Raw genomic sequence first — 23797 nt, 5'->3', positions numbered from 1 at the left:
TCGTGATATAATAATTCCAACTGTGGCCCATAAATAAATCGCTGTCAAAACAAGTCAGCCTGTGGCGGGTGTTGTTGTTAGCCTTTTTTCTCCTTTTTTTTTTGAAGCGGTCCACCACTGCATGCTGTCTGCTTTTGATGTCTCTTTACGATTTCCTTATCGTTGCAACATTCTTGATCGCGATCGAGATCGTACTGTGCGCCCATTCAGAAGGTAAACATTCCACGTTCTAGCACAATTCAACATTTAGCATGTTGTTTGAAGTTTTGATCAAGTTAATGAAACTTTCATCCCTAGCTTTAGTTTATATAATTTTATTTAAGTACTCTGTTTAAAAAATTTCTCGCTCCATTCGCATGATAACTGTTGCTCTCAAGAACAAATCAACTTCAGAGCGGTTGTGGAATGTAATATTGTGCCCTCAGCTCAAGGTGCATTGCACCATGTCCATTTGTTGGATGCATTTCTCAAACACATCCTTGAATCGACAACTCCCGGCTCGACTTGAGTTGAGCCTCGGGGCTTGAACATCAACATCAACAATGACAAAAAACCCTCTCCCCGCGCGCTTGGCTGTCAATCGGCATTTCAACGGCTCAGCTCAGTGCGCACGCCGCGTCACACTCGAGCACGGCGTAGGATCGATTGTTTGTTGCGTCCAGCGTGCGCAAAGCATTCGAAACATAAATATACATCAAACACTGCTCACGAATAAACGTCAAGCGGTGGAGAGCGAAATCAAAACAAAGCTTCCACCACGGAACAGGGAGATTATTTGAGACGTACTGGGGAGAGGAAAGAGACGTCTATAAATAAAAATACAAACTCGATACATTCACAATAGTGTTGTTACTGTTGTTGAGACGGATAGAGCAGCAAAGGAATCTCAGTAGATTCAATAGACCGAACCGTCGGTTGGTGGTGAAGTGATGATTGGGAAATCCGGGGGGGGGGGGTCTGAGTAGGCCGAGTAGCGAAAGGACAAATACAGACGCCAACAGGAAGGTGGTAAAACTTTAAGATTAATAATCCTTTTTGGCGAACTGTGGCGCGATATGTTCAGTTTTCGTCGGGGGTTCGTCGCTTTAAAAACGTCTCGCACAAATCTTTCGTTTCGGAACATTGGTAAAGGTATCGAATGTTAAGTCCGAATGAACGAATTGAACGAAAAGTCCCATCCAAAGCAGCTGGAGTTCAAAGTTTCAAATATAACGATCAAAAACCCGTACATATCACTGTGGTGAATTTAAATTCGTTTTACTGTCGCGTTTTTTTTTTTGCTCGCCATGCTTTTCTCATGGGGTTTTGTTTCTTTCTGCTGTTCATCGATCCTCCTTTCGTTGGGTCGATACAGCTCAAGGAGGGAAGCGAACAGACTGGATGGAAACCACCAGCGGTGGCACACCGTTGGTAGAGAAATATCAATAAATTATTTCACCTTTATAAGCGGTCGCGAGGTGGAAAATGATTAATTTCCTGCGCCGGTGCGGTCGACCGATCGGGACGGTGCCAACCACCGGACGCGTTTCAACGCCCGATCATTCGCCGAGATCCGAAACGTTTGCCTTTGGAAAAACGGATCGGATCGAACGGGCCGATTCACAACCAGGCGATCACCCTCGTCCGATTTTCCTGCTGTTTTGTTTGAATTCTTTTTACTTCCACTGCGGTCGATGATCGAACGAGCAGAGCACAATCCTTTTTTTTTGGTACATCGGCATAAAGTCTTGTTTTGGACTATTTTCATATGGGACAGCAAAAAAAATCTCTCAGTCATTGTGTGATGTTTGAGTTATTGATAGAAATATCTCACTTTCGGACGGCTTTCGGAATGGTCTGCACCAACAAGCCGGAATCTGTACCGGCTTACAACCGAAAACCGGCGAGAAAGAGGCTATTTAGGTGTGTATGTTTTTTTTTTTTGCTCAATCGATTTTGGATGTGAAATATGACCGCAAGCAAATGGTTGCCAACGTTAAAAGCTCCACGGTATGGCTTTTCGGAATGATTGACAGGCTTGCTGGAAGCATCGATCTTTTTTATGATTATTAATGTCTCTCTAATGCCATTTCCTACCCACCCCATGATCGCACTCGCTTTCTTTCCATGGTGAGTTCTGTATGTATTTTTTTTTCTTTTGCTTAAGCACACATAAATGTGTTTTTGGTTCCTTCTCATGCCGCGATCATGATCCATGATCCGCATCACCATTGGGAACGAGCGTGAGTGTAATATTTTAATTCTCAACGGGTTAGATCTTAATTATATGTAAACAAGACTTTACGTACACCAGACACGACATGATCCCGGAGTTTGTTTATGTTTTGTTCCGATTGGTGGTGTGCCACGGTACATAAATCATTCGAAAGTATTAGGATCTGATGGGTAAGTAAGATGCGTGTAATGTTTTCGCCCTAATGGCAGTATCGCAGTGGTTGATGAATAATTAAAATATTTAGGTGAAAGATGACATGAATTTGATTGAATTTTAATTCCATCTCATTTAGTTTTTAGCCCACCCGCACTTTGAAAGTAATATATTTTGTATTAATACATAGCAGAATATATTTGTTATAATTTTCAACTCTTTGTTATAAATTGCAATAAAAAAAGTCTCTATTGAATGCATGTAAAGTTCTATAGCACACTACTTACTTGACGTAATCCGTCCGGCAGTAGACTTGTCGATCGCGAAAGTAGCACGAGGGTTGCCGTTCGAGCAGGGTCAGACAGACGGAACAACGCAAACAGGATCCATGCCAGGCGCAGCCGTCAATATCGAAAAGGTACTTATCGGCGATCGGTTCCCCGCAGGCGGTGCATATCCGTAGCTCTGTCTGTGGTGGAAATAACATGGAAGAAGAAACACGACAGCAAAAAATAACAGTTTAAGAACAACTATAACTTCACAGCATCCCAATGGGACGGAAAACACGCAAAATTAGCCATACCATTGTGTTTTTGTTTGGTAAGGATAATGGGAAAAAGGATGAAGGATCGTTTTTTTTTCGTTTCACTTATAGCGCAATAAGACACAGAATCGGTACAGAACAGGAGGGTCGATTTATCGATCGTCATCAATCGATGATGAAATGGTATGCATCTTGCTTGTGTGAAGCACCCTGTAGGACCCCTCTATTTGTGTCTTGTTTAGCACGGGGATATCTTCACAATTAATGGCAACCGATCGCCTTCAAACGGTAGCCATATTGTTGCCTTGTTGAAGGAACGGAACGTTTTATATTCGCACCATTAATTAGCCAGCTAAGAAAGTTGAAATTTGTTTCCCAAAAGATACAAATGCAAATCCCAATAATCAGAAGATGTTTGTAAGTTCCTTTTTAGTTGGGGTCCATTTTGCAAAACCGGAACTCCTTTTCAATCAATCTACAGCGTTAAGGAGAGGGGTCCACAAACCGCTCCTGACAGTTATGCCAGTAAGCAACCATTTCCTTCTTGCGGTTGACTTTTTGTGTGTAAAGAAGATAGCTCTTCGACCCTTGCCAACCAACTATTGACAGTAACCAACAGCCATAACGCTCACACTGCGCTGGTCCCTGTTGGAACATGAACCAGTAAAATGGCCCCTATTTCTCGCGGAGGGGTGATGCGCATCATCATTTGTTATTGTTTTGTACCGTCAAGGACCTTTTTGCATCGGGGAAATTGCACTGTCATACGCGCATTAGCAGCTGCTTCGTGTCATACCAGACAGGGAACTAATTCCGTACGCACCAACCGAGATTTGACCGTTGCCGTTCGAGCACTCATTCTCATGAGCTCACTCATGAACAAATTTATTATTTATTATCATGTACCACGCCAGTTTAGATACCAACAGTGATCACTTTTCCAATGGGCTTTTTTTTGGTAGAGTGTACCGTTGAAGTGGTGGTTGTTAAAGAGCCGTTAAAAGGGACTTCCGCACTGTTGTGTTCCCTTCGCTTTTGGGTTGTGATTATTGCTTTGGCTGGATAGAGTTTGCATCAGAGAACGAGTGGGGAACGAGCAACATATGCTAGCCTTTTATCATGCCCTTGAAGAGGAAAATATGATGTTTCCGTTTTGTTTGAGGTGAGAAAAATAATGTCCCATCGTATTGTTTTTAATGCTGCGTACTACGAAGGACAATTTGTGGTGAAAAACGCAAGTCGAGAATCCGTGCGAACCGTTTTGGATTTAAAGTGATCTAGCATTGATGCATTGAATCAGAATACTAATCAAACTTGGCAGTGTTTGTAAATTAATTAAACTTATATTTTAGTCGGAATTATATCAACATATTTGATTGTAAGGGGGTTTTATGATTCATCTTTTAGAATGTGCATTTCTTTTTTTTTTGCTTCATTTCAACATATTTAAACCGATCACAGATATCCTATCCAATCCATTATCCTATATGAGAAAAAAAAAACACTGATGATGAAACATTTCCTTCCCGAACACAATCTTTCGCGCTGTCATTATACATTTTATCTCTTATTTAACGAAACCCATTGACCGATCGCCAGAAGAGAAAGGAACTAAAGAAAAATGGCAATCCGTCGGCACCTCATTTCCGTAACGGCTTGACATTTTTAACGGAACGCCGAAAAAACGGCTGCCAGTAGGAGTTTTATCCTATCTATCATCGGAACACCGTCCCATACAAAATAGCGATGCCAATTTCCGCAATTTCAAAACTCGTAGCTGCCAGCAATAACAAATAACAAACAAAAAAAAAACTCACAATCAATGATAAGCGATCACATTACAACCCTTTTCTTTACTGATGTCTTCGTTACCAGTATCCTCGACAAAAGACAAAACCAAAACACAGAAAGGGAAAGAAATAATAACCTCCTTACAAGAAGCAGCTCCTGCACGATACTAAAATTCAGGTAAAAACAAAGAAGCAACCTAAAGACTGCTCTATCGCATCCGAAAAAACATTTTATTGACATGTTCGACAGGTTTAATGGTCAACTATATGCGGGGTTTGTTGTGTTGCTCTTTTCCTCAAGGAACTTTGCTCCCAGGTGCCTCCTTGAAGTCGAGGGTGGGCTCCAAAGAGCGACCGAAAACCACAGCATCCAGTAAAACGGCATACAAAAAAAACGAAAACAACGAACCCACACACGGAAAGCTGACCAGAGGAGGCACACACTTATTCACGCAAACCAACAAAACAAACGGTCACTAATGTAATCAGATAAATCTCAGCGACAGGGAGCAATAAAACTGTCGTCGTACTTGTCACGTTCACGCCACCCTTCAGCATCCAAATCCTTCCCCAAGCGTCGTTGTGTCGCTCGTCTACACAGCGTCCAGATCTCGGAAGGTTCAACACGGATGATTCATTGAGTGATGAACGAACATACGTATCGGCGCCTGGATGACGAGGACTCACACCGCGGGGTGTTCGCTTCTCCTTTCTCTAATCGATCAGGTGCCATCAGCAACATTCGATTTTGGGTCTCAAATCAAATAATGGGAGAGTAGGCAAAGCTGAAAAACCCGGATAGTTAAGCAACGAGTTGTTAAAATCGAATCGTAGCTAATCGGTCGAACCGGGAAGTGTTAGTTGTTTTACTACCACAACATGTAAAAATTGCTCTTTTTTCCTTGAACAAAATTAAATTTCATTAAATAAAGCTTGTGTAGGAAAAATTAAAAATTAGTCTGTTTAGCGTAAGAATGCTGTGCCTGCATTTTTATACGATCAAATTATTTTTTTATAAACTACAATTTAAGTTTTTTTCAACATGACTTTGTTTTTAAAATATTGAAATAATTGTTAAAATCTTTAATTTTTTCATAACCTTCCCAATTGCCTTTTGCATAGAAAGTGAATGTTTGCCATTGCAACACACTTTTACTTGATGTCATGCAAAATTGATTAATAGCTCCCTGGTTAACACTTTTCGCTTGTTAAATTTGACCCTCGAAACATGTCAAAACCATCCAACATCCACGCTCTAACCCGTACGGTGTTACGTTTTACGCAGCTAAATGCGTACGGACACCCATTCGGAGGCTTCTCGCTTAACGTTCCGTTGAGCTCTTTCCTACCTCGCACCGCTCCACCGGCCACTGGTACACATTATCAGCGTATCGATTATTGCAAACCTCTGGCGCCAACAGGGCAACGGTGGTAATCACATCAAACAACCTTGCTGTTACGTACGCGCCGCATCTCCACTAATGATCTTCAGGGTTGCAGGCGTCAAGTATGGTTTCGGGATTCGATCAGCTTCTGGGGTTTTCGGACGAGCGCATTAAATTTTGTTTTTTGGTAAACTTAAACCCTACCAAACCCTACGCCAAACGGAAGCCAAATACCCACCGAACGTAACATTAGGCCATTCCTTTAAGCCATCGAAAGACGAACAGAAACGTGCCGTGAAACTAACCGCAACGGGCAAGATTTACTTAATTACCTCTAATCGATGCTCACTCGACGCATCCACACATTGCGGTGCGGCACAACATCATACGGCCGCAGTGTGCTACTGAACTGGGGCCATTTTTTTTTTGGTGGTTCACTATTTCGGGGTACAACAACGTTTGTAGTGAGTTTTTTTTTTGTTTCTTCACCAACCTCAGTCTACGATACGAACCCTTTTGCTACCGTTGCGTTAGCAGTGCTTAGCGGTACCAAATGAGGATCTTCGCGCAAGTGAAAACATGCGCCACTCGAACGCCACAAACGTTGCGAGCACTTCATGAAGAACTGCTCCTCAATTGGAACAGGCGAAACCCCAACTGGCGAAGGGAGCTACGTTACGGGATGTGAAGTTGCGCAGAGGTTATTGAGTAATTTCTAAACTCATTTTCTAACAGGTAGGACGTTCGTATCATCAATCATCTTCAAAGAGAACGTTGGACGGGTGTGCAATTGCAAACTGTTGAAAATTGTCTTACACGTCTCTTTTTCTTATGGTAACCGTGCACATTAGTCCTATATTAATGCATTTTCGATAATGATTCTCTCTCTCCTATTTTAGTTTCTTGTTAATTTTTATACAATTATTAGATTCAGAAAAGAAAGTCGAAATATAAACGTTTTGAAAAAATTTGTATATAATATTGAATTAATCGCCAAAAATCCCTTTTTCCGTTTACTACAATACTGAAATTACTAACCTTCTTTCCCACGCTCCAAGCTTTCAATAATGAAAATATACTTTAAAATGAATCATAAATAGTTGGCAGTTTTTCCCGATCCAAATCATCGTACCCCTTGGCTTTACCTTAAAAAAGGAAAATAAACGATTCTATAACCTGTCAACGACTTCGCCGTTTAGGTTAGAGACGCCACACCACCTAATAATCCCATCCCAATATGACACCTTGGTTCATCTTCTTGGGGTGTTGATGAAATGGTTTTGGACATTTTTTTCTCTCAAAAATCGTTTCGTTTCGAACATTTTGGAGAAGTACATTATCAGCCACTCCAAAACACAAACACATCATCACGGAGAAATAGTAATATGAATAAAATCATCCCACACGTCCTCTCACTAGTTTATCACAGTTTAACCTCTTCACAGCACGCCGATGTACAATAGCGCAGATATACCTGCTGAGAGCGTTGGTCATCTCGTAAAAATCGAACAGAACCATTCGAGATCTCAATCGAATGTCTGAAAAAAGGTGAAACTTTCAAGGGGTTAACTTGGGGACGCTTCTGCAACGGCGGTCACCTTTGGCGTATAAATGGTGTCCTGATTGCAACAAATTTGAGATCAATTTTTCAATCGCTTACAACCAAAAATGTTAAATTCGGCAGTTTACTCTCTCTTAGACTTTGATTAGTTTTTCATCTCCAATCGCTAAGGTTGGCTATGGTGTTAGTTTGGAGCTCCTAAAAATAATTACATCATTCGATCAGTTTTGATCCGCCTCATCTCTACGACTATGGGGCTGAATAAAAAGACACATTTTGGGTTGTTCTTCCACAGCAAAACCTTCGAAACTGCTTCAGACCCCCTGAAAGAGCAGCAGGAAAGGGACGCAAGTTTCCACCTGAAGGTGGACAGGGTAAGATCGCATCCGAAACCGTTGTCTTCCGATGTTGTTCGGCATCGAATTCAGGCCGCTAGCACGAGACAATCGGAACACGTTCGCGTTGCAACGAAAACCGAACAAACCGGACCGCGCCAACCGTCTGACCGGTGCCCGGAATGGAGACGACACGCCGACAGTGACCGTTTATGTTTTAATAACGCGATCCAATCGGTCCCGCAGTACCCGAAGGATTGCGGACCAGCGGTGGAGTAGTAGACCCCCGACCGCGTTTATTTACCGGTCGGCTTTCTACACCTTGTCCCGTGACAGTTATGAACCATCGGGGCAAGTTATTGTGACGATTACCGATAAATTTAGATAATATCTTCTGCCCTGTCCGCCGATGGTACGGTTCACATCGCGCATACATTCGACAACTCGATCGGTTGGGGTTTTATTTTTATTATTTCAATTCGATCGATGAACTGGCACGTCCATCAGAATGTAATTTTTTACAGGGAAGGCAAGCCCACAGGCTACACTGTAAATAAGCATAATTATCCGGACAAAATTTTATGAACGAAATTATTTAACTTTTCGTTAATTTTAAAGTTAATTTTTCTATTCGTTTGGCATGGAATCTCATCTTTTGGGAATGTTTCGCAATATTGTATTGCATTTTTTTAATTGTTCAACTCTACTCAAGGTTTATAAAAAAGTTATACAGGTTGCTCCTGAGGTAACCTAATGTAGCTAATCTCAGGGATTCGAGTTACTTTAATTTCCACAATCTCATTTCTGTTTGAAATTGTTCGAGTGGACATGCAGCATTTCTCGATGTACATCTGTATTTTTAATTAATATGTTAATCTTAAAGTAAAATTGCATTAGAATTTTCATTAGAGTCACACAATTTTGACCAAAAAACATATTGAGCGTATTCCACTATCAATTCACTTCCATGTCCACAATAAAAGCTCGCGCAAAGCACACACCATAAGCGCATCGCCTTCGATCGTATGATCTTACTGAGCGCGTCCGGCAGGTCCCATTGCATTGCGGTACACAATCATCGAAAAGCGATTTGCCGCTTGTCCCATCAAAACTGCCATCGAAATCTTCGAATCAAACCCTTTTTAAAAAAATATATATTTATCCACAGAAGAACCCATACCGAAGCCTCGATCATTGAGATACTTCCACCTCTTTCCGTCTTTAGATGCTGGAGACGGCATATCGACTTTTTCGGTCAGTCGGCAAACGGGTCCTGAAAAAGATAAGCCCCAATGCGTATATAAAAACCATCAGCATGATAATCGGTTTCATATTTTTCTGGTGGAAATATTATTCAAATCGATCGATATCACCCCGGGACACCTTCGGGATGGACACGGTGATAAAACGGCGGCCTGACTGTTTGGTCAGTGTGAATCCCGTGCGAACCTAACCGGCACATGATCCCGAATTCGGTGCTTTGAAGGTAAAAACGAGGTAAAGTAAACGTGAAGTGAGAACTTGAGATACGGCATCGATTTGCGTTTTGATTCCTTGCGATCGTTTTCGCGATGCCATTTGCCTAGGCAATCCATTCGCCACGGTATGGACACCGGAATCGATCCGTTCGCTAACCTTGGCCATTGCTTCGGTGGGGCACACACTGGGGAACCGGTTTGTGCTGAGTGCCGGATCGGTACCGATTCCGCCACGAGCTGCGGCCGACCTGGCCGGTGGCCAACCGGTGGTGATAAATCCATCCATATTAGCATCTCAATAGTGTGGCGATCGTAGGTTCTGAGTTTTAGCCTCGCATTCGGTCTAAGAAAACTGTGAGAAGGAATTGATAAATTTATGATTTTATTGATTTATGACCCGAGCTTACGAATGCGAATCTTTATGCTGCGATGTGCTGGCGTTGCTTTGACACGGTGGTTAGTAGATTTGCTGGCGGTAGACGATTTTAACCGAGACGGTTGTAGACGATTACCGAATCGTGATTCCGTTTGGGAAGCTACAACACTACGTCATCCGATCGGCGCACTGAATTGAAGCTGCTATCAGCGGCAACGATGCTCCTGACAGAAGCTCCGATCAGTTTATGAGACTTCGTTATTTTGTGTAAGCATACCGTGTCCCGGTGTTTTAGGTTCGCTTTGACACTTACTGTGCGCCGAACAAAGAAGATTTTAGTGAATGGATTACCAAAGAAAAGTCGGTGTAGAGAATTTAAATCCCGATTATTGATTTTCTATTATGCAGCAAACATAAAATGGCCATAAACGAGGTTTTTTTTGTGGAACTATAGAAACATTTTGTTGCCTTACGAAAATCGTTTGAAAGTAAGCGTAATAAAGTGTGATCTAAAAGTTGTAAAAATCGATCGGTACATTCCGGAATGGAATCGTTCTACTATTTAAGACGATGTAATACGTTACACGGTAGCCATCGCACAGTTCCGGTTGCCTACGGACCAGCTAAGCAGCTTAGCGCCCTAATAACATTTTAGACATTTTGTATCGATGGTCAACCATTTATTGGCTACCATTTCAGAACCTGCTCCACTAGCAATCACATCGTCCGCTGCCAGAACCATAAAGTGATGCGTCTGACCTTGGGAAGCTTTGAAATTTGCATCCAATTTTGTAGCAGTTTGTGCAGTTTATGTGTTCATAAAATGATTCAGCCGCAACCAATCACTAAGGATGAACCATTTTGGATGGTGTTCCCATCCGTCGTGTATGCTGTTTAGCAAACCTTTGTAACGAGCGATGCCACATAATGGACGTCATTTCAGCGGGAAGCATTCTCATACTGCACTTTACTGCTTTATGAGTTAATCCGGTCGGTTGTAAATTCCGTTCGCAACTGGGGTTTTCAAGCGCGAACCGATCGATTGCACCAACGTCAGCGATCGTTTTAAAAACAACCTTCAACCGGGACGCCATTTGACGATGGCGTTTTGCATTCCATTTCGTGTAGCGTACGGTTCCGGTAGAATACGTACCGTTTTGAAAGATGATTTGAAAAATGATACTATGGTCCGTTCCTTAACCACCCTGGTTTTTGGGGTCGGGACCTCGGGACCGGTTAAGCGAAAGTTCCCAACCGCACCGAACCCGGTACGATACACACAACTGTAGACGATCGGTGAGGTGAAAAGGGATAGCCGAAATGAAGTCATAAATTATCCAACAAAACTGTGAGTCAAATAAAATAATACACACAAACGTGCGCTCGCGCATACTTCTGGACTGAACACGGCGGTACCCATAGTGGGTTAATTACTTTATGACAGAATATTTAAAATAGTCCAGCCTCCCAGGCTGAATCGAAAGGGTTTAAATAGGGTTAAAATGAAAGAAGATGAAGAAAATGCCCTTTGCCAGAGACACACGAAACGTATGGCATTTAATCTTGTTGACTTAGAACCTTTCCGGCAGGTTGTTTTATGTAACATTCTGTTTCGTCTTGGTTTCCCAATCCTTCCTTTTCTCCTTCCCTCCTTGCGCCAACTTGAGCTGAGTTAGACTTACACGACCATCTGGGTTACATAGATGGCAGAGACCCGCCATCACCAGTGGGTCACAACTTTTCGGCAACTGACCCTATAAAATGCGTAAGAATTACGTCCATATGAACTTGCGTCCCAAAATACGACGAAAAGTGATACAAACCGTGGTCATACGGATGGTTGAAAATAAAATAAATCCTTCACCCGATCAAGGATCTTCCTCAACCCGTGGTACGTTTCGGTACCGAGCCCATTCTGCTAAAGCCCACGAATAAAACGGACTGACAGCAAAACGGTGAAGCTAAACAGCCCGCCATAAAGCCGTTTGGACGGTGGGAAGCAGCAAAAACAAAACAAAAAAAAACACAACCAAACGAAACAAGAATCGGAGTGAACAGGTTTCAAATTTATGGGCATCGCGCTTCATTCCCCAAAAAAAAAAGAAAAGAAATACACTCGGGACACCCTGCCGTCGGAAACCGTTTTGTCTTTCGGGCAGCGGGATTTATGAAACATATTTATTGGAGGTTATGATATCTCCTGAAATTCTTCGGTTCTTCGCCAAGGCAGCCAGCAGACAGAGAGCAGACGGAAAAATGTAAACCCCTCCTAGGACGTTCCTAAAGTTATACAAAATTTGGCATAGTCCCGTCATAAATCATAAGTCACCGGTATGGTCGCATCCCTAATACTGGCCCCACGGAAGGCGTCAGTCGTTTCATTCCACGATCGTACCAACTGGAGCTCGATGACCCCAGAAAGGTCACTGTTTGTTCGCGGGAAAGAATAGCAATAAACACACATCAGCATCAAACACGAGACTTCACACATGTACAGTCTTCTGTCCATCAGTGGTCCATTCCGGGGAAGCTTAGTACTCCATCCAAACAGTGGAATTCTGCATAAGTCTTCCGGTGTTGGGTCTGGGATCGTACGTTACACACACCGGATATCTTACCGTGAGAGGAAAACGTCCAATTCGGCAAAGGTGCCGTATTTGACACCATTCAATTTTTGGGACATTTTAGGTCAGCGAGTGTGCATCACGTGCATGTGCATCCTTCCTGACCTGCCGACCGGGTCTTCGGCTATTGGGAAAGAAACAGAAGAAAAAAGGAAGCCGACAGTATTGCAAAAATGCTGTCCTACATCACACCACAACTCGTGTACAAATACTCGACAGACTTAAGGGATTGAAGTGGACCTGGACGTGGGGTCCAGCAGGGTCAAGATATTCCAGGGACCGGTAAAGCTCGAACGAAGATTAAAGGATTTTTTTTAATGTGTTCGTGTTTTATGACGAGTTTTGCAAGGATGTTGCTTTTGTTGGTAATAGCTCTTACAGACCTTGGCTTACTTTTTTTTACATAAACATGAGTGCTTAATTTCGTTATTGACAGCTGTCATCGGAGAAGAGAAATCAATGAGTAAGGATAAATTGATTGTGTGACAGTACGTCATGAAATGTTTTAGTAACTTTTACCTGTCAAAACATTTGGATTTGGATTCCCATGAATTATACTGATGATACTAATAAAAAAATGCTTCTATTATAATTAGTGCTTAGTATCTTTTTGAGGTTAAGAGAGATGTTGTTCTATTTCCTGAACCCTACTGTACTATCACCCAAGGATTCTTCAGGTCATAAAACGAACAGAAACAGAATCAGGAAGTTTCTGATTAAAAGATCAATTGAATGTTTATTTTAAACGCTTCCAATATTTCACAGATGTTCCTCAGTAGATTTGTGTTTGCACGTGAGACCTTCAGAAGACTGCAAACAAAACACTCTTAAACAAATAAAAGCAAGAACGACATGTGTAAGCTTCCTCGCATTCCATATTTAAGTATTGTCCCGGTTTTAAAAAGCTTAAGCCTCATTCAACAACTTTCCACTCGACTTTTGCATCCTCCAGGCGACGAATGCAAAGGATCAGCTTAGGGATCCTTTTTTTCCCCGCACAGTCCCGATGATGGCCCGTTCCTCCGAAAGCATTATACCGTATATCGGACAATAATAGCTTAAGTATGATGTCAACCTAGAAACGTTCCTTCCTGCCGGTTTTCTTCCTTTTTTTTGCTTCATTGCATATCTAGTGTTGTGAAGGCAAGTTCTGAGCACCCTGAGCCTTGACACCCGTTTCACAACATCGATTTAAATATCGAGCCGGAGTGAGCTGGAAACGATCGTACGAGTCGCACAAGCTAACCGAGATCGAGAAAGCAAACGAAAAAGTGAAACGCATGAGCTTTAAAAACGTGTAATCCGATTAAAATCTTATTATTGACAACGGGTCGTTTGCCGTATGGGAGCGGATCCCGGGACGTAGGGATCCGAGAACGAGATAAAGAGGGAGAGAGAGAACGATCACTTACGTACGATGTCATGGGCGTGCGACAGTAGGTGACAGAGTAGACGTTGTTTACAGCTACACAGCTTCACGTTTCAAACACGCGCCAAGAGATGTCTAATGGTTTAGTGGAGCTGTGTGATGGGTAGACAAGCACCGGAAGGGTTACTGGCGGGGCGGGATTAAACATCGACTAAACGTCAGTCGACCGCATTGTCACTTAATTTAAACTTGTCGTTTCGTTTCTCCACCATTTTAAGCCTTTGAGAGGGGTTAGAAAACTAGTGCCACTAACGATGGATGGCAATGGGTGCATCTATGGATAGGAGACTAACAGAGTATAGCGTTTGAATGCATTATGGAAGCGAATGCATTATGCATAACCGAAAGATGTGATTGAACGTATCTTCATTAGACCCGAACGTATCTACTACTGTGGATCGATATTATGGCGACGGTTATATCTTAATTTACCCACCCAACATGAATGCCTTTGTGCAGTAAATTGATAGAGGACAGTAGAGGTAAAAATAATGATAAAATATAGATGAAAACTATTTCCTAGTGTCTGGTTTGTACTTGCTGAAAATGTACATGTGTAGCTTTAAAATACAATGTGTCACTTTGAAAACTATACAGAACAACCATTTGGGTGTGTTTCGGTACAAAATCATATGGCATTCCACCTCGCTTAACTATCCATCAAAGTCAGCACCATAACTCACACCATACTGTAACCAATGATGCCTGTGACCTCTTCTGGTTAAGTTGGAGTGTAGAGAAAGATCTCCCAGAAAGTATCACAACTATGCAAATGGATAAGCCCTTAGTGAACGCCATCCCGTTGGAATGATTTTTGTATTGAACCATGAACCGTGTAACCGAACCCTGAAGTCCTCTTTCCGCAAAGACTGCACTCGGCCGCTCTCCAGTTTAATGGTACCCGAAGTGGATCGGAGTTTCGTTTCGATGCCAATAAATAACAACACCAACAATGCTGATGATCGCCGTGCTTATGCTTAATACGCAAAGTCAGGGCTAGACATTAATCTTAATCCCGCCAAAGGAGATTATCCTTTTTTGCGCTTCTGCGCACACACACTTGCTCTCTCTCTCTTGCAATGGTCGTTAGCAGGGAGTGCTTGCAATGCTGTTGAGCTTAAAGATAGTAACCAACCGAGGGAAAGTAAAGGGTCAACAACAAGTGAGACGTGCGTGTCGTTTTGTATCGTGCCCGCACGAAGGGATATTTCCTTCAACGCATGATGGAAAGCTCCCTTTCTGCTGTATGACCAGAAGTGTAAAAATGTGTTTTTTTTATTCATCGATTCGATCGGATTAGCTTTCGATTATCTCTTGTCGAGGTAGTTGACATTGTTGTTTACTGTGTTTTTGGTTAATTTTTCGTTTATGTATTTTGTTTCTTGATGTATCCATTTAGAATATAAGGCATTTTAAACAGTTTTAAATCCTACGAATTTAATATTAGTTATATTAAGTGATATTTTTCTTAACTTTACCTTCAAAGTAATGAATTATCCTTCTCCTAAAACCAACTCACTTCCTGCTGTGCCAAACCCTTGATAAGCCCGGTAGAGCACGAAACTTCTCCAGAGGCTTTTAATTGGGTATATCATCGCCATCATGCTGCAACTTGAAAGATTGAAGTAAAACACTTTCCAATACCGGTCAATTGCTTCTGTCTTCCGTAACCGGCAAATGAAAGACAAAAAGACAGAAATACCAATTGACACCAGGTGTTACTGAGCGGAACGGTGACACACGTCCCGTAATATGCAAGCCATATGAGGGTTTTTATCAAGGGTTTCTTATTTGTTCGTTTGGTTCAGGACTACCCCATAGGGGACAGTTGGAAAATTAGTGTGAAAATCTGCACTCTAAACGCACCTCAACGGGTGACCGAAGTGTGTGCCAAAAGAACTCTCTCTCGACAGCTGTCAAAAAGCGTACCTACCGAAGAAGAAGTGAATGTAATTCGTTTCCTTACCTCATCGCTATTCCTTTTTATTTATTGCTTTTGGAAAAGACTTTAATAAGCAGGGGTACTTTGAAGCGAAACTCAGGAAGGATAAAACAAATAAACCGACCAACGGTCAGTTTGTGTTTAGGATTCTTGGGTTCATTTTTTTAATGCTGCATTGAAAGATACCGAAAACACCGAAAGCGCCGCCTGATGTTTTGTAACTGAGGGAGGTGCGTTGTGGCCCCTAAAGGACCACATGTGGTGCTTTGTTTGGAACCATCTTGATCCATTGATTCTAGTCCGCTAGAATCGCGGAATCGATCGAAGGATAATATAGTTTTGGGCCACTTTTCTATTATTTTTTTTTTATATTTTACTTTTTCTTACCAAAAACGATCGTTCAGATCTTTAGCGTTAGTGATGAAATGCGAACGAGAAAACAACCTGTCCATCGAGAGCGAACTTGAAAAACAAAGCCACCAAACTAATCCGTGTCGATTTACCTTCACATGTGGACCGAAGCTCCCCGTTTTCTGCCGCGTCTGCCTTTTCTTTCCGCCCAGCGACGACAGCCCGACCCGAAGACGTGATTGAGAAGGCATTAAAATTTCATAGAAAATATTTCAACATTAGCCCTGGATCATTAATAATTTATGTACGCAGTACCAATGCTTGAAGGAACGGGCTTTTGTTTTTCTCTCGTAACATACCACCGCTTTACACGCACCAGCCGCCCAAGGGCTGGGGTTTAGATCTTCGACTCCACCGTGTAAGGCCACAGGCCCCGATCCGCGACCATCGGTGTGTTGAATAATTTTTCCAATTTCTCATGCCCTAATCCACAATTTCATACCCATAATCGTGTGTGAAGTGCAACTCAACGCACTCCTTCGGACACGATACTTTCGGTGGGTTGGAAAAATTCCACTCCATTGTTTTTCCCGCTGACGGATGCCCTCGGACGATTTTTCTTAGCACATGGTAACGCTAGAGCTCATTTGGCTCGGTTCTGCTATCGGTGCGATGATCGATGGGATCGGAAAGTATCGATCGGTTATGAAAAAAAGGATTATGAGTGGCGCGAAGATTGAGTCAGTAAAACAATTCGTTGCGGGTGATTTTTCTTTTGTAATGCCAAAGTTTACGCGTCTGGTGTTGGGTTGGATGAAAATGAAATCGTACCATCAGACCAATCAGAATAGTTCAAGAGCTCAAGGTACAATTTGGCATTCCAATTTTGTTTTTTGAGTCTTCAGGAAACAATACAACAACTCCCCAATAACTCAATTATAAAATAAACTCCCTCGGTCGAAAAAGAACTTACTCACTTAAATGTGATGCGAAACAATGTTTCCTGTGGATTGGATAGGAGTAGCAGCGTAAAACACCTTTTTGGGCACTTACACTTTGAAACAAGTAATTTAAGTACACGAATCAAAAATGACAATTGACATTGGCGGCTTTTGTTGACAGATGTCAAATGTCATTACGTTGATGTCAAGGTAAATAAATGTATTTTAAATAGCACATTACAGTAGAGCACGGCCATTACATTGGTCTAGTTTTGAATATCAAAACATATCTGCTTGTCATTGTGGCATTTCGCATCGTGCCATCCAATGGAATAAGAAAATCTGTAACTCGACAAACACTCTCGCAACGCAAAACAAACTTCAACCAGTTGCAGTGCAACCATACAACAAAGTGTGATGGATATTTCAATTTCTAACGCTTTTATAAGAAGTTCACAAGCCAAAGCCCTCGAACACTGGCAAAGGACTACCCCGTTTGGCACTTGTCAGTAACACTATGGATGCGTTCACTTTTTTCCTTCTCCAGCTCGTACGCGCTGAAGTGCGAAGCCATTTCAATAACGTTTGCCGAAGCTCACGTCAAGTGGAACCTCTTCTACTGACCGGTGGCGGCAAACATTAGAAGGCTCATCTCGCGCACACCCGTACTCCGGGCGAACATCTTCATCGTCCCGGGTAAGTCTAACAAGTTAATTCTTCGCTTCGTTTGCAAGTGCCCCAGCGCAACGAATGGGCAAGTCGCCCCATCACAGGGCAGACCCTCGCGAGAAGCACTGGAAGCACACGAAAAGACAGATCCCGCGATTTCGAGTGGCCGTATCGGTAACAGATTTGTTTTCCATCCAACCACCTGAAACGAGGTTCTCCCCCCTTTGGTTGGGGACCGGGACCGTAGTGGAGCGGCATCCCTATCGGACATCGAGTGGATGTGGTGCGTGACGGCAAGCCGCCACTTGGTACTGTAGGCTCATCTTCTTCTCATCCTTCGGCTCTACCGCACCCGGGCTCCTTTCTGTCAGATCCCAAAAGATGAAGGTTTCAAGTTTCCAAACACTGCACCTCTTCATGGCACTTTTTGGTGCTGCCTTCTTTTTCCTGCCGCTAGCTTCTCGTCATTGTGAGGCGCCTCCATGCCTACTGACTGCAAGGTGTTCGAGCATGATCATCGGCTTGCTACCGCTACACAACCCTTGGCCGTGGGAGAGAAAGCAAGAAAAGAGTGTGAGCGCCTTGTGGACAGTATCCAACGGACGGACTAGTAGTATTCCCTTTTTTGGACGCTGTTCGGCTGACTGGTTAGAGGTCCGGTGTGGACCACCATAAGATGTTATACGTATGGCAAGCCGGTGTGACATTGTACCCGTGGGTCGTAAAAACGGAACACTTCAACCGGGCGGATGCGGTAATTATCATCCCACCTAAATCTCATCGATTTAATGGTTATGTTAGCCGGCTACTACGTGAAGCAATGCTTTAAGTTTGCGTTATCTTCTGGGGACATTTTATTGTGCAGTGCTGTATTTTGGCAAGCGCCAGGTGTTTAAAGAAAAGAATTCTCTAACCATGCACACCGGATGGTCTCCAAAACATAGCACGAAATTAAAGATCATGTGCGAAAGAAGGCACAACAAAATGGTTCACCAGTGATTTTCAATACCGTGACAAGGAACACCCTAGCACAGATTAGCATAAATATGTTTAAAATGTAAATTATGTCACTTCCAGTGTGAGTTGGTGAATTTTTCTATCCATACACTGCACTTCAGCTCCATCCCAGCTGGATACATTCTCAGCAAATATCGGCGGGAGCTGACGCGATTTTGAAAATTGTTTGGAAACAGATAGCTTTAAGTCGCTTGATGTTTGTAAAGGATGGAAGTAGTTAGCATCCTACGATATTGATACGAAATTCATAAAATAAGAAGTAGCCCTGGTGTCAAGGTAATAAAAGAAATACGCCGTAGACCGAACTTGATGGTGGTTGGTGATTATCGACAGGTGAAACGTTTTAAACGATCTCCAAACGTACTATCAAATTACCTGTAAACGAGATTAAGATTATGTGCGAAGTGTTGGTAGCAGGTTAGATAAGCCCGAATACCTATCCGGCCACAGCACCTTAATAAAAGTAAATGATCGTGTGATCTTGTCTGATGAACTTGACACTGATTTTTTTTTTTTTGAGAACTGAAATTTGAAAACGTTTTTTCGGAAAAAAAAACTTTTCCTAAATCTTTCTTTTCAATATATCCACAATGTCTCAATATACAACCGAAATAGCACTTTCGATTGTTTAATGTTAGAGGCATCGAATCTTCACCCAACAACACTGGTACTGAAATCCCTTCTGGACCGTTCCTTCGCAGCATGGGTGTGATAAAAATAATTCTAGTTAGACATTATGTTTCAGATTTGACCTAGTCAATCGTGAATAAAGGTAAAAAAGTAGATCAGAAAGCGAGCAAAAGTATGCTTCGAAATAAAAAAATCTACTTTTTATTGTACAAAATCGCCCCCAAAACGTAGCATTTCACTCTTTTATGTACAAATATTCAATCGTGTCGAGCTATAAAGGCGACACAACAATTGAAAAGTTAAGAAAGCTTTCCAATATCACGCCAAAGCATTTCACCATTCGATAAGTAATCTCGTTTGATCTCCTGGAGAAATATTATACATTCCTTTGGTTCTATCCAACCAAAACTACGTTGGTTATTATTTGTTTGCCTCTTTTTAAAACTATCTTTTGTCCAATATAGTACACAATCCGATGGAATCACTTTACCCATCGCCACATTCCAAGATCAAGTAAGGTATTTTTCCTGCCCAAAATGCCCCCCATTGAAAGCGAAATCGATTCGACACGCGCTTCAAAAACCTTTCAAACGTATCTTTCCAAATCGGCAGGGGTGAAGTAACGCAATCGAAAGGATCGCCGTACGGTGATCGACCGATAAGGATGAGCTGAGATGGACAAATTTGCAGATGTAAAGCAGTTATTAAAAAAAAAACCTTATTTCTAAGGGAGTTCTTTATCGATTGCTTTAAAATTGCAACACTTCAATATCATTACACACTTTTATTGGCGGTGCACCTTGAAAGACTGGCCCGGCTACCCTTCGTTAAATGGCCGCATGCACACATCAACAAACAGGTACAATTTCACATGATCATCATCCATGATCCAGCTGTGCCCCAGCAGCGCAGGCCACACAGACCGAAGAACGAGCAGCATCATGCTCATTTCCATTATTTCATCTTTTAATTTGATTTTATCTCCAAACACTCTAACGCCGCGCGTTTGAAGTCGCACCGTATTTTTTATGGTCAAGAAAAGCCACCCCACCCCAAGTCGGGACGGTGTGTCGGAACTTAACCCCCTTACGCCACAGGAACAGTGAAGGTAGGAAACAAACGGAAAAAAGACACGGACCGAACGTTCGGCATCAGATCGGTTCATGATCTGTGGCATCTTTTAGTCCATCTGTGGTGTCCCTGCATTGCGATCGTGATTGGTCTGGGAAGGCCAGAAATTCATGCCTGCACCATGACTTGCGGTTACTGTTTTTTAGCTGGCTTAGCGTACTGATCTGATCCACCCAAAAGCATGGAGAACGTTTCATATTTCTAAGATTTTTAAAGTTACTTCTATGTTTCGCATTTAATCCAACATCAATAGCAATATTTAAAATGCAAACTGAAATTGTTTGTAAAACATACCGATATTGTTACGAATAAGGTATCTCTACCCAAGAATTTTGAAACGATATAACCTTCCCAATAACCATCCGCACAGATCATTCATCATCGATTATTCCCTTCGGAAGTATCACTCAATGCTAAGAAGCGTACGAATCGAAAAGTCATGCAACCGTTCGTTCATCTCCAACGCATAAACCCAAAGAACGTGACCATAAGCTCGAAGACGGGAACGTCCGATCGTTGCCATCCTACCACACTTCTTGCCGGCGGTATCTCATCCCCAGTGCCAGTTTGTCATGTCTGGAATCCACGAACCGAGGCCACACGACTTCGCTTTGACAGGTTGGTTTGCCCGTTTTGACAGTGTTTTGATCGGTTTTGTGCGGCCTCCTAGTGGTCTAAAACCGCTCCAACAACGCCCAAGTTCTTACCTTCAGCTGTTCCAGTTTAATATCCATCATGATCAGTCTGTGTTTGGTGGATGACTTTTTTTTCTCTGTCTTATTTTCCCTTTTTATATGGCCGAACGTCGTTTTGTCGTCTGGCTGTCTATCGGCGTGTCAGCTGACAGAACGGCCTGCCGGCAACCAAGGTGCTGCGTGATGTGTGCGTGGGCAAACTATGTGACACTCGAAGTTCTGAAGTTGGAAACTTTAATACCTGATACCTGCAAATGTCCCGTGATGGGATTTTGTTTATTCTAATACACATATACACACACACACACACACGTATAAGCTTTATCCTTCCGTTAATATCGTATCGAACACACCGGTCATTCTTTTACTACAAAACACTTAGTACTGTTGTAGTCTAACCACCGGTTCCGTTGGCTTGTGTTTCGCTTGCAAACATTTCACCAAAACACGTTTTATGTTTCTATACCACCCGTCGTCCCGAAAACCACGACACACGGCCAACGATACAGATCCAATCTCATCGACACTCGAGTTAACACTAGTCGCAGCCTTCTACTCGTCTACCGAACGAACTCCCCGAACCTGTCGGGGCGTCCATATCGACATCTCGTTTTTTCGCACCCAACAATCGGAGCTCCATCTACTGCCCAACGACGAGGCAAGCAGCAGCTCCCCAAAAACGGTTGATCTTTATCTCTCTACGTTTTTCTCTTGCTCGCGATCGTCTGATCGTATGGCTGTGAGCGAACGTCTAAACCGCGGCAATGTTGCGATCACAAACCACAAACCAAACCTCGGCGAAGGCTTCACACGTTAACACGAACAAACACACAATGGTTACAAAAAAAAAGAAACAACAACCCAACAACTCTCACAACACGTCAGCCGCATGTGCGCCATCCATTCATAAAGCGCACGCGTACCGTTTTACGTTTGCCATCATTTTGTTGCATTCTGCCAACCGAAAAGGGATGCTGTGAGAGTTGCTGAAAATGCTCCCGAGAGCGCACTAGCTGTGAGCAACCGATCAGGCAAGTATATAAAGGTTGTGAGCGCTGAACCGAATTGAAAAGAAGGCGTAGTTTAGGGGACTTCACTCTTGAATTCTAGAATTCATACAGCTGTATGTGTTGTGTATTGTTTGCGTTATGGCTCAAATTTCCACGTGTCCTGGCATTTCGATACTGTGCATACTAATTTACTAAACGTCACACTTCGAATGTGACAGTTTCACTATCAGCTCATCTGACAGCTGTCATTGTACCAAATGCAATGTTTTACTGCTGTTGAATAATTATACCAATTTACTAAAATTGTATCGATTGCATAGTGTGTCTTGGTAACATATTGTCTACTAGGCCATACTGAGTTTTGAAAGCATAATTAACTGTAAGAAAATTCCAGAGACAACCTTCAGACCTGAATTTCTCGGCTATTTCCAGCATGAAGTAAAAATGATCAGTTTCATTAGTCCAAATCTACACAAAACCATTTTCACACTTCAATTGGAACTCTTTCTCAAAGATCTGTAATGAACAACTTTTATTTTTTTAATAAACAAAGAGTTTTGACAGCGAGTTCCTCAGTTATTTCAAAATTTGTACCAAAAATGTAGTCTCATTTCTTACCAAATAACATATTAAATGTCTTCTCTCTCTTTGCGTAGTGCAAATTCGTAGTAGTTCGAATGAGTTCCACGACCTGGACAGGTAAATCGAGTCAACAAGCGTCTATTTGAACTTCCGACATTGGACTAATTCAGAACATTAATTGATTCTAGTCAGTTCAATAGGAATCCCCGAGGAACTTAGCGTTTAGCCCTCTTTCAAATCCCCACAAACTCTCATCGGGTGAGAGCGAACCGCTTTATTTAGCTTCATAAGCCACGCCCACATTTGGTCATTCACTCGTTTATTTACTTTGGCGTCCACCAGGCACTCACGGTGCTCATCGCATTTTCTCTAGCACTCACAGCATCACGCAACGCAAATATCTTGCGAATGTCCTTTTAGATAGCAAAATTTAGAAAGAGAGGAGTTCAATATTTAAACAAAATTCTTTTCTACTCTTTCGATTTATGTACATTATCACGATACCAAAATTCACGACACTTTCGTTCTCCTTTTACTGTTCGCAGGGCATCATTTGTTTGCCGATGGTTGCTTCCTCTCTTGGCCGCTTCCTGCTTCCGGACAGTGTTTCCTTCATCAGCCAGTCGCTTCCGTTCCGGATTTGCAAAAGTTTGTAAGGGTTTATTTTATTTTTTGCTACTGTCTACTCCACATCTCTTAACATCCCCTGTTCTCGGTACTCGAAATGGAAACGGTAGACGGAAGATGGAATAAAATTCAATTGAATTACCTTTGCGAATACATAATGATCGTTGGTTCGGCTTCCGAAAGATGGGAAAAGTGCTTCAAATCGGTTTATCATATTTAAAGAACTTTAATACACTGGAGAACGACGGAACTACTGAAGCAATTGATTGTACAGTAAAGTCGAGGCAAAGTTACCATCTCAACTCTATCATC

The 23797-nt window shown here is 42.4% G+C and overlaps 1 protein-coding gene across 2 annotated transcripts in view; it reads right to left on the bottom strand.

The window, feature by feature from the left end:
• LOC125772215 (LIM/homeobox protein Awh-like) overlaps positions 1-22368 on the bottom strand; it is a 29591-nt gene extending 7223 nt beyond the window's left edge. For both annotated transcript variants that reach the window (XM_049443679.1, XM_049443680.1), the window contains exons 1-2: positions 21279-22368; positions 2656-2837 (exon numbers count right to left, since the gene is read on the bottom strand). In XM_049443679.1, coding sequence (XP_049299636.1) covers positions 2656-2837; positions 21279-21308 — 212 coding nt within the window. In that variant the 5' untranslated portion in view covers positions 21309-22368. The remainder of the gene's footprint in view (positions 1-2655; positions 2838-21278) is intronic.
• Positions 22369-23797: the final 1429 nt, after the last annotated feature.

This window comes from Anopheles funestus, chromosome 3RL, assembly GCF_943734845.2.
Source record: "Anopheles funestus chromosome 3RL, idAnoFuneDA-416_04, whole genome shotgun sequence".
Taxonomy (NCBI): Eukaryota; Metazoa; Arthropoda; class Insecta; order Diptera; family Culicidae; genus Anopheles; species Anopheles funestus.
The sequence above is the reverse complement of the archived record's forward strand: the minus strand, read 5'-3'. Positions and strand labels throughout refer to the sequence as shown.